This window comes from Triplophysa rosa, linkage group LG5, assembly GCF_024868665.1.
Source record: "Triplophysa rosa linkage group LG5, Trosa_1v2, whole genome shotgun sequence".
Taxonomy (NCBI): Eukaryota; Metazoa; Chordata; class Actinopteri; order Cypriniformes; family Nemacheilidae; genus Triplophysa; species Triplophysa rosa.
The window spans coordinates 5,942,345-5,957,086 of NC_079894.1; the positions used below are offsets into that span (position 1 = coordinate 5,942,345).

A 14,742-nucleotide genomic window follows, 5' to 3' on the forward strand; every position below is an offset into this window, starting at 1 on the left:
CACTGAAATTCAGTCCAATTAGTGGCACTACACTTCTTTCCGGTACACACAGTACTTATTTTTTGCTTGCTCTATGCAAATTATAAAAACTATTCATCGGAAACAAGACGAATCATGAATGTAAGCAAAATATGAATGATCATAAACATGTTTAGGTCTTTAATTATGTAGGCCTATAGTTAAATGGCTATTTTGTTTGGAATCTTGATTAGCAGCCAGTGCAGCAGTGCATCAAAAATTAGGCCATCGCTTTAATTGCTGAGTTTTATAAGATTTATTAAATGACAGGGACAGAGAAAGCTTTCTTGAGCTAAATGACTTTCAACAGAGGAGACTTGATTTGTTCAGTCACAAGCTACAGTAATGACATACTGTATACACAGCAAATGCAGTTTGCTTGTGTGTTTTATTACTGTTGCTTGTTACTGGAGAAATGAAGTCTTCCCTGTTGAAACCAGTCCAACATTAAAGGCATAGTTTGCACAAAAATTCATTCATTATTTTAGATGTCATTTCAAACCTGGCTTTCTTTCTTATGCAGAACACAAAAGAAGATATTTTGAAGAATGTTGGTAATAGAAAACCGTCGGTCCCCATTGAATAGGGAACATTCCTCTGTTGTCTGATATCGATCACAAAATAAGACAAAATTAGACCTAATAAGTTTCAACAAATGACATTTCCTAAATAACAACTAATAAGCTCTCTCTGTTATTCATAAACATTTACTTTTAATCAAAGTCACTGAGTGCAGCTGTGACACATCAGAGGGGACCTGGCCCTCCCGGCTGAGACTGGTTTCTCCCGAGGTTTTTTTCTCCATTTATTTATCATTGGAGTTTGGATTCCTCGCCACAGGGCCGTGTTGGCTTGGTCACCGGGAGGATGCATTTATTAGATATTATTTACTAGAATGATCTTGCTTGTTCTATAAACACCATGCGCTGTGCTGTGTTTGACCTTTTCTGTGTTTTTCTGTTTTTCTTATTTTCTCCTGTAAAGCGGCTTTGGAACAATGCACATTGTGAAAAGCGCTATATAAATAAATTTGAATTGAATTGCATTCGTTTTGTGTCCATGCAATAGAAATCAATGGAGACCAGCAGTTTTTAAGGCCCAGGCTCACATTGAGGTCATGCTGAATACAATTGCTTTCTCCTGGTCTCAAAAAGCTTTTTGTAACTTAAAATAATAATAATTGAAATAATAGTCACTAAACAAATCAGTTACATTAGGAACTATGTAAATGGTAAACAGATTATAGTAAATTGTTCCATTGTAGGCATAATAGTGAGGGTTGTTTCTGTAAGTACTTTACAGTAATGCACACTGCGCCCTAATGGTTAAAGAAGCTACACATGCTGTTCCTGATATTCTTGTAAAATAAAAAAAATTGATTGTTTAGACCTGACTTGAAAATCATATAAAGAATAATAGATTCAAAAGATTGATTCAAGCTTTAATGATGTAAAGTAAAATGATGGCTAATGCTGAAATGTAGAATAATAGATGAAAACAACGCATTAAGAAAACGGTAATCATATATAAAATACTATGACGCACAGTACGTTAATTTGGCTTTAATTCCGTGCATTACGTGATATCATAGGTAGGAACAGCCAGATGGGAGTCAGACAGCTGACTGGGCGATGACGTCATGGGAACCGGGGCTGCCTCTGAGTGACGTCAGTGACAAAACAACAACAAAACAGACGGCAGGCGGCAGTGCGCGCGAGGTGCTTGTACCGGGCGCGCGTTCGTGTGCTATGGCTCATCGGGGTGGATGTGACCACGTGCTTGGCTCAGAGGTGGAGCCGGTGGGTAAAAGCGCAGGGCTCAAGTCAGGTGGAGAGATGGCGGAGAAGGAGGAAGAGCATCCCACGGGCGTCTGTCACTCTGCAGGCACTAATCCATTCTGTCGAATATCAAAGCTGATTAACTGGAAAAGACCATTATGGACTTCCGCTTTCTTCGCAACTACAAATATTGTCTTTTGGTGAGACACATGACGCAGCGTAATTTCCCTTGTGCAATTATTTCTATGACATCACTTATTGTTGAATGCAAAATGCGCAGGTAATAGACGTACGTTTAAAACATCTTAATTTTGAAGTTTGAATAAAATGTTGCATTAAAAATACGGCTTATATTTTATAGTATTCAAATATACAACACATCTAAGTCTAACTAAATCAGTATTAGGCCTAACTGTTATTGGCAAACTAGCCCTAAAGGCATTTTCCCCTAGACTATTCTCTCTGTGTAGCCTATGTGGTCGAAATGGACTAGAATGCAGCTTTTTTCTATAAGTAAAATATTGTGCCAAAGACTGAGCGACTGTTATTAAATAAATACACAAAAATATAAATAAAAAATCATTTTAAAATTAAATAAAAATGGTATAGAATGCAATTCTATACAATTATGCAAGTGCAAAGTTTCCAGTGTATCAATGATTTACGTGATCTAAATTATGTCAAAGAAAGCTTGAATAAATGCGGATAAACTGTATTTAGGTTAACAGGAATAACTTGGTGTTCCTTTCTGGAATTAGGCAAATAACCGTTTTAGTTTCACTCTCAAAGCAATAGCCTGGATTTAAATGCCAAAGATTGTTCACACGTTGTAATATAAAGACATGAGTTTGTAGTTGGTGTTTAATGCTGTTAAAACTGTGATGACAGATGGCAATCTTGGCTTTTTATAACTTTTGTTCATGTCTGATAAAAATTCTTGTCTTCTTTCAGGTTTTTCAGTTGTGTCTCTGTGGAGTATAAATGACTATATATGTTTTCATTTTCCATACAGGTTGGTGTCGCTCAGTCCATGTCGATTGTTCAGCATCATCTCTTTGTGCCTGGCTGTTCTAGTGAAGATACAGCTAATGAGAGATGTGGCACTTTTTAGATCAAGAGGTGTGGATTTGTGTCAAACCATAACAGCATCATTGTGTGTCAAGCGACTATGGTGACTCATAAGAATGGCAGCAAGTATAGATATGTTGGTCACCAGTCTCAGGGGAAATTGTAATTGTCTTGCTCATTCTAGTTCTTAGTACAAGCTATTTGTCTTATAATTAAACAGTTTGGGTTGTCTCTCAAAAATTGTGCTCCTAGCCAAACATATATGTCTTTAGCTCACATAGCCCATGCTTGCGTTTGCTGCTGCGCTTATTGCTGTTTATATTTGGAATATTACTGCCAGATCCCATTGATTTCGATTTTCCTGTTTATAGGAGCTGCTTTATGGAGGAGTATGACAAGCAGGTAGGTTAAAAGCATGCACACCTCTTTACTTCACGTAATGCAAGATATTTATTTCATAACATTTTGTGTATTTTTAAAAGCGTTTCTCGGGTATTCTGCAGTTCGTCCTGTAGCCACTAGAGGGTGGTCTATTCCTTTTAATTGGCATTATTGATGACCTGCAGCACTTCATAAAGCCAATCATGTGAGCTCTTGAGATGTTTGGCAGTGAGTTCACATGGTACTGTGAGGATCAAGATTAGTTCCTGAAAAAAACACATCAATGCAAACCTGCTCAAAGCACGTAAAACTACGCTGAACTTTTTCATCATGTTTGTAAATTATGTCTAAATGTACAAACACATTTTTAATTCACTTTTTTTGCATGTGAAATTATTCAAGGGCCAGTCTAATTTTGTATACGTATTGAATTAAGGTAATGCTTGATCAGTTTATCCAATACTCCTTATCAATGGCCTTCGGCTTTCTATTATTTTTATCCGGTTGTTGTGCCATGCTGTACTCTGACCAGAGTTGCCCTGTCATTGTTTATGTAGTTATAATGAAAACAAATGCAGTGGCACCGTTGTGCGTCAGGGAGGACATGCCAGTTCAGTAAGTCTCAGTGTGGTGTTTATGTGAGGCAGGCGTCATTAAACATCGGCTGCTTGAAGAACAGCTGCTGCATTGCCTAAGCTTGTTTGTTTCTGCCTGCTGCTGTTGATGTGAGCCGTGCTTAAACAGTTGTCTTCCCCCTGCGCTCTGACCCCTCTGCCCCCTGTCCTTCCATAGTAATGGGATCAAGGAACCGCCCTACTTTTTGTGTTTGTGTATGTCAAAGAACTTTTAATTTGTAGTCCTGTTTTCTTGTTAAAGGCCATAGTTTTGAGAAAAGTAAGTGTTAAATAATAGAACAGTAAACATTAATATTGAGGTAAAAAAATATGTTTTGCATAAAGTGACTTGACCAAGAAAACAGAAAATGTAAAGACAACTTCAAAAGTAGGGGTCTCACAATGTACCAGTATTGACCAACTGTGATATGAAAAACCACAATTATCACTAATAACAGTGATTATTTTTAATTTGACACATATGATAATATTTTAATAAATTCAACAACTGTTTAAAGTTTTGCCTTAAGAACCACAATGGTTACAAACATTCTCTCTGCCTTACTCATATTTTAAGTGTGGTTCATTCACCAAAATAAACAAAATTATAAAAAAAACATTTTAATAGATATAAATAATAATGGCATCATGAATCTTTTGGCCAGGATTATCGTGTAGAAAAATTTAGTAGGCCTATTGTGACAGCCGTACTTTAAAGTAAATGTAATTTTTTACAAATAATAATAGATAATAGGTAGGCAATGATGTCCCGGAACTGAAAATGACTAACATTCTTCCAAATATCTTTAAATTTATACAGGTATGAAATTACATGAGTGTGAGTAAATGATGACAGAATTTTCGTTTTTGGATGAACTATCCATTTAACAATTCTCACCCGTAGTGGTGTCGGTTTGCCGAAATTTTAACGTTTTCTCACTAAACGAAATCGTTATCACTTAGTGAAAAATCCCCTTAGTGCTATGAGAGCGGAAGTGACCTAGTTGGCTGAGATTTTAGCGGAAGTACGTCATCGTCCCATGTGCATATACCCCATTAATAATAATTCCCCCAAAATGATTACTAAATAACACAAAAAGAAAAAATATGATACATAATAATAAAAAATCAAAGGGTCTGAGAGCCGAAAGTATAGACCGCTTCGGGTGATGTAAACAATCGCTGGTTCAACGCTGGTCCAGAAGAAGTTCCTGTTTCAGTTTTTTAACACTACACAAATGTTTGAACAAAATACAACCAACAGAACATTTCTCACCGAATCAAAATGTTAATCAAATATATTAATTTTATTATATTTATTACATATTTAATTATGTATGTAAGATTTAAAAATAAAATAAGTAAAAATGAAACCGGAAATGCCTCTGGACCAGTGGTCTACACTGGAAGTTCTTAAAATTATAATACACTATAAACAATTATACCTTATAAAAGTGATGAGTGTTTGTTTATCAGTACATTGTGATATGCGCTAACGTGTTTGGTTACATGTGTTGACTTTAGTATTGTGAAACTTGAGTTTGTGTCACAGTCTGTTGCTTGTCCATGAGAGGCATGTTGGGTCTTCAGAATGACACAGCCGTTTGTGTGTTTAGGATTTATCATAATCTTACTTTACATTTCCTCGCTGTTTTCATTGGTAGGATTTTCTAGTGTCCCAACCAAGAAGCCAATCACATATCTAGGAAACAAAAGGTGTGTCTAGACACACAGCAGCTCATTGGAGGAAGTCTGACTGGCACGAGTTAACTGCTGACCAACTGACCAGGCATAGACTATTCATCACAGTCAAATGACTAAATAATAAAAAGACTATTAATAGATAATGCTATTACTATAGTTAGGAAATAAGTACGTAATAAAGTTATATAGATCTGAAGGGTTATCTTTGTACTAATGGAGCTATTCATAGATCTTATCAGAGAATACAAATTTTAGATTCAAATTAATTTATAAATAAATAATGTAATACCTCCTCTTGTCACAAGCACCAAATATCCTTCAACCAATAAGAGATGATTATTAAGAGAAAAGTGTGAAAAATCAAGTTCAGGGATCATTTCCAAGATGAGTACCCATCTAGAGATTATTTTGCGTAAGAAAATTATCCCCATTTAAAATACTTTTCCCAGAGGGTCTCATTCTATGAAAAGGGAGGTATTATTTCGAGTGTTTGTACGTGTGTGTGTTCATGCCCCCACCAGCTTGTCCAGCGCTATCTGTCTGATGTCTGCTTGAGGAATGCTATGTGACTATGGTATTTTTAGACTTGACCAGTTGAAATAGTGAAGCTCAGGCCACGCTTAACATTAACACTAGCTGGTGTGGCTTCATGCAACACTTCGGTTGTGATTCGAGCTGACACACTCACCTTCTGAAACAAGTACAGTCTAAACACTTCTCATGCTGAAACCTAGAGCTTTTGAGATGACCGCAGAAGACCATAGCTCAACATTGAGGTAAAAAACGATAATATTTAAAAAATATAGGTACTGATATTGATGGGTTGTTGTTTGGATACTTGGATACGCAGGATCATCTGAATGGAACCTCAGAGGAACTAGAACTAGTTTATCTAGAGATGTAGAACTCAGAACTTTTTTTTAAATAAGATTTGATCAACAAGCGATACTTAATACGTATTTTTTAATCTTATTTGATTCCCATCACTTTTGAAAGCTAATACTGTACCAACATATCCATTAAATGTGTCACGTTTCTGATATGCGAATGTTCTGAATTATTGTAAATGTCAGTCATGCATCAGATACATCAGGGGCCGAGCGGTTTCCATGACAGGCCCTTGTTTTGGAACATATGCTTGCTGGAATTTCACGATGATTGTCACAAGGACCTTATTGATACGTGCTTGTATGCCAGGCTGGAACCTGTCAGTGTGTTTCTGGCTGTGGGCACAACCGTAGACAAGTTAAAAACATTGTTGAATTTTCTGTTGCGATTTAGCAAATATTTCGAGAATGTGGATTTTTTCCTGTCGGTCTGTTTGTTTAGCGTTATATTAGTGCGCTTTTCGTTTGGCTTGTTTAAGGATAAGACAGTCTACAGTCACCTGTTGTAGGTGCTTCACAAAAGTCATAACCAAGTCTTAAAGGGATAGTTCACCCAAAAATAAAAATTCTATCATGAATCACTCACCAAGTTGTTCCAAACCTGTATAAATGTATTTGTTCTGTCGAACACAGAGAAAGATATTGTTGATCATAATCCTATGTGCATCCTGAAGCGAAACGCCATTGTTGGCTGAGATTTTAGTTGAAGTACGTCATCGACCCGTATGCAAATACCCCATTGACTACCATGGTAGAAAAAATTTAAATGGCAGTCGAAGGTGCCCCAGAACTGTTTGCTTTCCTACATTCTTCAAAATATTCTTTTGTGTACAACAGAACAAAGAAATATACAATAATTGTTCCTACTATGGTCGTGAATGATGTCCCAGAACTGTCAGTTGCTAACATTCGTCCAAATGTTTCTTCTTGTCAGATCAAAGAAATGTATACAGGTTTGAAACAACACAAGTCAATGATGACAGAGTTTTCATTTTTGGGTGAACTATACCTTTAAACCTTCTAAAGAAATTATATTTTTTTGGTGAGTGTCGGCAACATATTCACTTAGAAGCTACCAATAGGAAAAATGGCAAGCAGTTTGATTTCAAATAGTGTCGACCATCAAACACCACATGGCACCAGTCAGCTATTAGTTTTTCCAAACAGCCATCTATACCTCGTAACGAAAGATGTAATGTGACTAAATCCCCCCACGATTTTACAAGGCCAACAGCATCATGTGGGTATCACACCTCATTGGTCTCCAGTCATCAGCTCTGGTCCGAGTTGGGCAAGCTCTCTTTCCTAAATAATCCGTATCAGCCACATGCTCGATGGTGAAATGCTAATGTGAGCTCTGTTGCCTCATAGTCACACGCGCTCCATGTGCCCCCCGTTAATAGGAAACCTCCGGTGGGGAAACATGTTACAGCAATGATAGAGGTGACAGCCTTTTGACCTGCAGGAAACACAACTAGAATCGAATTGCTTGGCATGTTTTGTTAAACACACCTGATTTGTGTTTAATATTTTTGAACACATTTAGGCACTCTAGAGGGCGTTGTTTGTTGTGTTTTTGACAAGGGGAAATGCAGGGCAACAGCTGTGAGGGGGCATAATACAAGATAAAGGGCATTAACAGGCTGCCTGTTAATAGATGCTTACCCGGTGCCAAGAAAGTCTCAGATGCCTCATCCCAAAAGTCATGCTAATTCATTCAAAGCCAAAAGATCAAGGTTTGACCAATGAAATATCTACTCTATTTTTATTTGTTATTATTAGCGGCCCACTGCTGGATTCTTTTTTTAGAAAAAATGATCTTGTTTCCAAAACAAAACATATTTAAACACCCCATGTTACATCGGATGTAACGTAAACCCAAAGGGTCCAAAGAAAATTTGATATGTGATTTATCGAAGTGAAAATGTTTGTCAAGCTTAAGCTGTCAGTAGGGTCTTTACGTGCAGCGTACCACATCAATATTATAAAATCTTGCATCATAGAAACAATAAAAGAAGGCGCGTCCTCAAATTAGGCAAGAATTTCAATGCATGGACCGCCCATTTATAAATCAGGTATGTCCAAGTCGACTTGATTTCAATTATCACATGAATCTATTGTTGTGTTAAGTGAAAACAATCCTCTTGCTCATTGCTGTAACTGGATCACAACTAAGACTGGGAAGTATCTCACACATGCACCGTACACACTTATGGTATCTTCAAAAGCTTGCACGCTGTAATGCTGTTGTTATAGACATTTAATTCAACTGATTTAGTTAAATCTAAAATTGAATGTGTTTCAATGAGTGTCTGTTGAAAAATCTTTTGCTTAATTGTTTGTGCATTCATATGATTGAAGACTCCAAGTGCAAGATAACCCATATGGCATAACATAATTGTTAATTTAATAATGTCTTTGTCTTAATAAAATGTAGTTACACATCTTGTATGGACATTCCAAAACATGTAATGACCTTAAACTCAATGCACATTACAGTATAGCATAGATTCCACTAGGGCTGCAACTAACGATTCTTTTGATAATCGATTAGTTGGGCGATTATTTTTTCGATTAATCGATTAATCGGATAAAAAGTTTAATTAGATCTTTTGCTTATAATGACTAAACCAGAGATGGGAAAAGTATACACAACTGAACTCATTTGCCTTCTCCAAAAATGTTGTGGATGTCTCCTAATTAACACACCAAGGCTGAGTTGATTCAGGTGTGTCATATTATAAGCAGCCAACAATAGTCTCTCCCAAACGTGGGAGGGATGGGGCGGTTGGCCAAAGAAATGTTTTTGTATCATTTAAAGTGAGATATTTGTCATTCAAATGTAGTGAAGTACAGTAAAGTATCCAGAAAAAATAATACGTAAGTATAGTACAAAAAGTGTACTTCCTTACTTACCACCTCTGATATAAATAAACCCCCAAATCAGGGTATTTCACCTATAATGTACTTTGCAAAGTGCAAACGCCACAAATTGGGTTTTACAAATATAATCTTTAATTTAGTAATTTAAAACTCCCCTTTAAACATTAAAACTGCGCGGCTTTAAAAGATGCATACAAAACACGTTTGACTTTAAAACTGCGCTCCTCGCGCTGCACGGAGAGACAAGTTTGACTTTAAAACTGCGCAACTTGTGCTGCACAGAGAGACGCATGCACGGAGAGACACGTTAAAACTGCGCACCTCGCGATGCACAGAGAGACGCGCGCGACTTTAAAACCGCGCACCTCGCGCTGCACGGAGAGATGCGCGCGACTTTAAAACTGCGCGCCTCGCGCTGCACGGAGAGACAAGTTTGACTTTAAAACCGCGCACCTCGCGCTGCACGGAGAGATGCGCGCGACTTTAAAACTGCGCACCTCGTCGCGCTGCACGGAGAGACGCGCGCACGGAGAGACAAGTTTGACTTTAAAACTGCGCAACTTGTGCTGCACGGAGAGACGCATGCACGGAGAGACACGTTAAAACTGCGCACCTCGCGCTGCACGGAGAGACGCGCGCGACTTTAAAACTGCGCACCTCGTGCTGCACGCGACTTTAAAACTGCGCACCTCGTGCTGCACGGAGAGAGAAGTTTAACTTTAAAACTGTGCAGTTCATGCTGCACGGAGGGACATTTAAAAGTGAAGAAGACGCGCTTGATTTATAACTGCGCAGCTCGCAAGTGAGTGACGTCACAGACCAACTAATCGATAATGAAATTCGTTGACAACAGTTGTTGCAGCCCTAGATTCCACACTACAGAGTTTCCTCAAGTTTGCTATTACTAAAAGAAAGCAAATGGTTCCTGTGACTCCAAAAACCAAGAAAGAGTAAAGAAATAGCAAAAAAGATTTATTTAACATTAATATACCGTTGAACACATGTTAAGTTCAAGATAAAAAAAAAAGAGCAAAGTCTAAATTCATAAATATGGTTATTGATGTCATGTGGTGTGTTTAATTTTAGCTGGGAGGTCATTGACTCTGTCCAGGAGGGCAAGTCTGCATCAGGATCTCCATTCACAGACTCCTGGATGAGCTTCAAACTATTCCTTGAGGAGACTTCCTCTTTTAAACAGCAGAATCCAGGCAAGGTACGGATGGATTGACTGTGGACTCTTTGTGCAGTACAGTATGAAGCAGTGCTGGAATATTAAACGCTGTATTTGTCTCTTACCACAGTTCTGTCTGCTGGTATGCAGTATGTGTTCGTTTCTGGCAATACTTGGCCGTTACATTCCAGGGGTTGTTATTTCATACATCTTAGGTAAGTGCCCAAGTTGGTTCTACTCAAAAACACTCGCTAATTATTATCTTATGTAAAGTGCCTTAGTATTTTCTTGACATACACATACGTTAATAACATTTGCACTGTTCAGCTCTTTAAGTTTAAGAATTATTATATCCGTGCTGCTATTGGCAAAGTGAACACCCTTTCCTGGGTTTACCACAAGAATGAACTAGAACACCTGACATGTGATAGTGGATTCCTAATAGTGTAACTATGACGACATTCACTCAGTCTCTGGTTCCCAGCCGTCAGCAGGTTCATAAACACACTGGTAAGCATGACACGCACATGAATAGTTTCTGCATCTGTTTACTCCAGTGCTGGGCATTTTTCTCTGGCCCTTGGTGTCATCACATGAGTTTGGGATGTGGTTGGAACCAGTTCTGCAGAAACTGGACTTTGGAGTGGGCGAGTTTTTTCAGAAAATCAAGGAGAATCATGGTACGTCTCGGAGACACAACGGTAAATGCGAAGCAGTTACAAATCTGAATTTTACATTATTTCCTTGATGAGGTGACTAGCATAAACCAGCACCAGGGGAAATTTGTTCATAAAGTTCATAACAGTAATGTCGGATTTGCATTCTCCACTATCCTTTCATACCCTAGAGAAAAGGATACTTCAGTCACAAGTCGAGAAAGAGAGCATTGAAGCGGATCTGTCTTCCCTTTTCCCAAAGGTCAGCTATCATACAACTGGCTGGCTATTATTACTCACATGTTTATGATTAGCCACTAAAAACTGTGAGCATTACCCAATTTGTCTATGTGAGAATAAACTGATATTGAACCAATCTCTTTCAGATGGACTCCACCGTGTGCAAAGAGCTGTCGATATCAGACACAGAGGTCTCTGAAGTAACATGGACTGACAATGGTACATTTAACCTTTCAGAGGGACACACGCCTCAGACAGAAAACTCAGACGGTAAACGCTATTATCTTTCAGAAATATACACAAAATGGCCAAAAGAATGCTATTAGCTATTTCAGCTACAGTCTGTACAGACTTTCACATATAATCAAGTGTACACAGCTGTGCAATCCCCAATATCCAAATGTTGCGGTCGAGCTCCTTAAAGAAATGGCCTGCACAAAACCCAGACCTGTGCTATATTGAAAATACCCAATGTTTTTTTAATGAAATGTTCTACATGTACATGTTTTTGGCAGTGTTTTGGTACCTGCCTGGTATCTGGTATACGTTTTGCCATGTACAGTAGTGTGTGAATATGAAGTATGTGTTGTAGTTTAATGATTTGTCAAGTCTAAGAGGTGCAGTCACCTTCTGGCACTGGTTAACATGTTCGATTAATAAATATATGAATAGATTAAAATATATATTAATTAATATAATCAATATAGTCTACATTTTATTAACAAATAAAAAATAGGAGACGATTTCAAAATTATTTTCAGTTTTTTTACATTTACTATTTACAGGTATGTGTTCAGGTAAAATGATAATGTTTGCTTTATTCTGTGAACTACTCACAATATTTCTCCCACATTTAAAATAAAAAGATTATTTCTATGTGCATTTATCTTAAGAAAATGAAAACTAGAGAAACAGGTCAAAATAACAAAAAATATGCTCTGTATTTTGTCAGACCTCAAATACTGCGAAGAAAACTCTTCATTTTCTCTTTTAAGCAATACAACAGTAATATTTGTACATGTATTTAGGAAAAGTTCCATTTTTTATGTGATAACCTTGATTTTTATCACAGTTTTCATGTGTCTTGTCAATCTGTTAGTCTTTCACATTCCTGAGGTTTCATTTTGTTGAAATTCAACAGACACTGGACTGGAATGACCATAATCTAGAATCTAGAAATGCTGATTAAATGCGGCTGTGTGTTATAATAAAATATAATCAAAATATAATACAATTACAAAATATGAATAAATACAGCATATTTAAATTTTACATTTTTTATGTTGCTAAGTCACCATTGTGTGTGTTATCAGCAAATGACAAAACAGACTCTCTGACGGGTCATTTATTTATAAATAACGTTTTACTTTTTTGTGAAACTGAATGTGTTATTTGTGAATCGTGTCATAAATCAAATGTTGTGACTAACCGCCTTATGTTGCCATAAAGTATACTGCAAAAAAATTAAGTTTAGGTCTTCATTGTTCTTTTTGACTGTCAATGTTTTCTATCATTTATTTTGTAATATTTTCTATTTTCTAACGTAGACTCAGACCGGAGAAGTGATGAGGAGGTCTTCACAGGTGGACTGCCTGAGTTTCCCTCGCTGGACAATGGCTTGGGGACAAATGGAGAGGATGATGAAGATCTGAGCATTGGAATGCCCACCCCTCTGTCCCATCCCAGCAGGTATGGGCCCACACAGTCAGAAGAAGAACCTACAGTCCAACCCCTTGAGGTTATGCAGAGGCTAGCAGGAGACATGATTACGGCAGCAGTCACGGCAGCAATGCAGGAACGTCTGGAGGCCGCCGTACCTCCAGCGCTGGTCCAGGCACTGGCTGAGGAATCAGACAGCGAGGCAGAGGACTTTGAGCTGTTGGACCAATCAGAGCTGGAACAGCTGGAGGGGGAGCTGGGCCTGGACAGGGCAGACCGCAATAATCAGTCTAAGCCAAGTAAACCTTCAGGCTTTCTCTCTAAACTACTGGGACGAAACTGATCTTATTTAGAGGGTTTCCGCTTCCCTCTGTGATGGGATGTGGGTGGGAAGGTTTACAGGGAATGGTCCAGAGTTATATCCACTGTTTTTACTGTGCTGGTGTGATTCAATTAATTTGCTATAAAAAATAAAAGTCATCTGGGGAGGGAGGTTATTTGTATGGGGGGGGGGGGGGTGTATAGTGGCTTCATTTGAGTGGGTTATTGTAGATGTTTCCCATCAACCTTTCAAAGACCAGAGGGTTATGGACCAGAGTAATGTTTAGCTGTTAAAAGGCTGGTAGATGCAGAATATTTCATGTTTTGCTGCCAAATTGTTTTTCTCTTCATCTTAAAGCCTCCCACTAATAGACAATCAGCAGAAATTTCTATTTGACATTGTTTTCTATTTTTTATTTTCTCATGAAGGATTTTTGAAAAGCTAATGTAATCCCTTGCATGGATAGTTCTGTTTTGTTTATTGTTAGATTTGTATTGTTTTATTTGCACCTTACTTTAGAGTGATACAAGGCACTAGAGCAAACACACACCAAAGCTGAACAGATTTGATTTCATAAGCAAGTTAATTTAATTCTCTTAATTTAAAGGGTTCATTTTCAGTCAAATGTAATAACCAAAAATATATCAAATCCCCATGAACTGTTAATCTGTAATCTATTGTTTATCTTTCTGATAAGGAATATTTCAAAGTGATAGTTCACCAAAGAATGAAAATTCTGTCATGAATTACTCACCCTCAAGTCACTCCACAACCGTAAGACCTTTGTTCATCTTCAGAACACAAATTAATTTTCTCATTAATTTTCTAATTAACTCAGAGAAAATAAATGAAGGTCTTACGGTTGTGGAATGACTTGAGGGTGAGTCATTTATGACAGAAGTTTTATTCTTTGATGAACTATCCATTTGTTTTCTGTAAGAAAGAGACCTGGCCTATTATTCGTAAATGCCTCTTTACTTAAAGATATATCCAAGACCACATTTCTGTTCACAGTGAGATTGGTGTTTAATGCATATCTAAATGTATTATTTCTAACAAACTACTGATGTATTATTAATGATGAATTTTGGTTTGACACGGATCAGCAGCCACTTTCCGACTGTGACTAAATGAACATGGGTTTCACAAATCACTTCTTTTTTTTGCCACTCATAATGAATGCTGTCTAAAAATAAATATGAATTAATGTCAGTTGGATTTTTTTATTTAAATATAGTACTTTTTCCTATACTGTATGTGTCTCCTTTTAGATTGCTGCCATGCACATATGATTGCCTTATATGACTGCAAAATATGGTTGTACATAAACAATATCAAGAATGTAATTAAAAACCGTATGA

At 37.4% G+C, this 14,742-nt stretch overlaps 1 protein-coding gene across 4 annotated transcripts; it reads left to right on the forward strand.

The window, feature by feature from the left end:
- The first annotated feature begins 1,709 nt into the window (after positions 1-1,709).
- retreg1 (reticulophagy regulator 1) lies at positions 1,710-14,742 on the forward strand. 4 transcript variants are annotated; one of them, XM_057334764.1, is made up of 9 exons: positions 1,710-1,996; positions 2,809-2,915; positions 3,236-3,266; positions 10,420-10,546; positions 10,635-10,719; positions 11,062-11,205; positions 11,352-11,422; positions 11,547-11,670; positions 12,948-14,742. In XM_057334764.1, exons 1-9 carry the CDS (start codon positions 1,767-1,769, stop codon positions 13,400-13,402), a joined length of 1,374 nt encoding a protein of 457 aa, XP_057190747.1. In that variant the 5' UTR covers positions 1,710-1,766; the 3' UTR covers positions 13,403-14,742. The 4 variants fall into 4 exon arrangements, with proteins under 4 accessions (XP_057190747.1, XP_057190748.1, XP_057190749.1 ...); XM_057334765.1 differs by having other exon boundaries at positions 1,711-1,996; positions 11,062-11,184; XM_057334766.1 differs by having other exon boundaries at positions 1,969-2,076.

Excerpts from the sequence above, each read along its gene's own strand:
- retreg1 (XM_057334764.1), top strand. The coding sequence starts at position 1,767 with ATGGCTCATCGGGGTGGATGTGACCACGTGCTTGGCTCAGAGGTGGAG. Across the intron at positions 10,547-10,634 it reads AACAGCAGAATCCAGGCAAG|TTCTGTCTGCTGGTATGCAG; the intron begins GTACGGATGGAT and ends CTCTTACCACAG. Across the intron at positions 11,206-11,351 it reads TACGTCTCGGAGACACAACG|AGAAAAGGATACTTCAGTCA; the intron begins GTAAATGCGAAG and ends TTCATACCCTAG.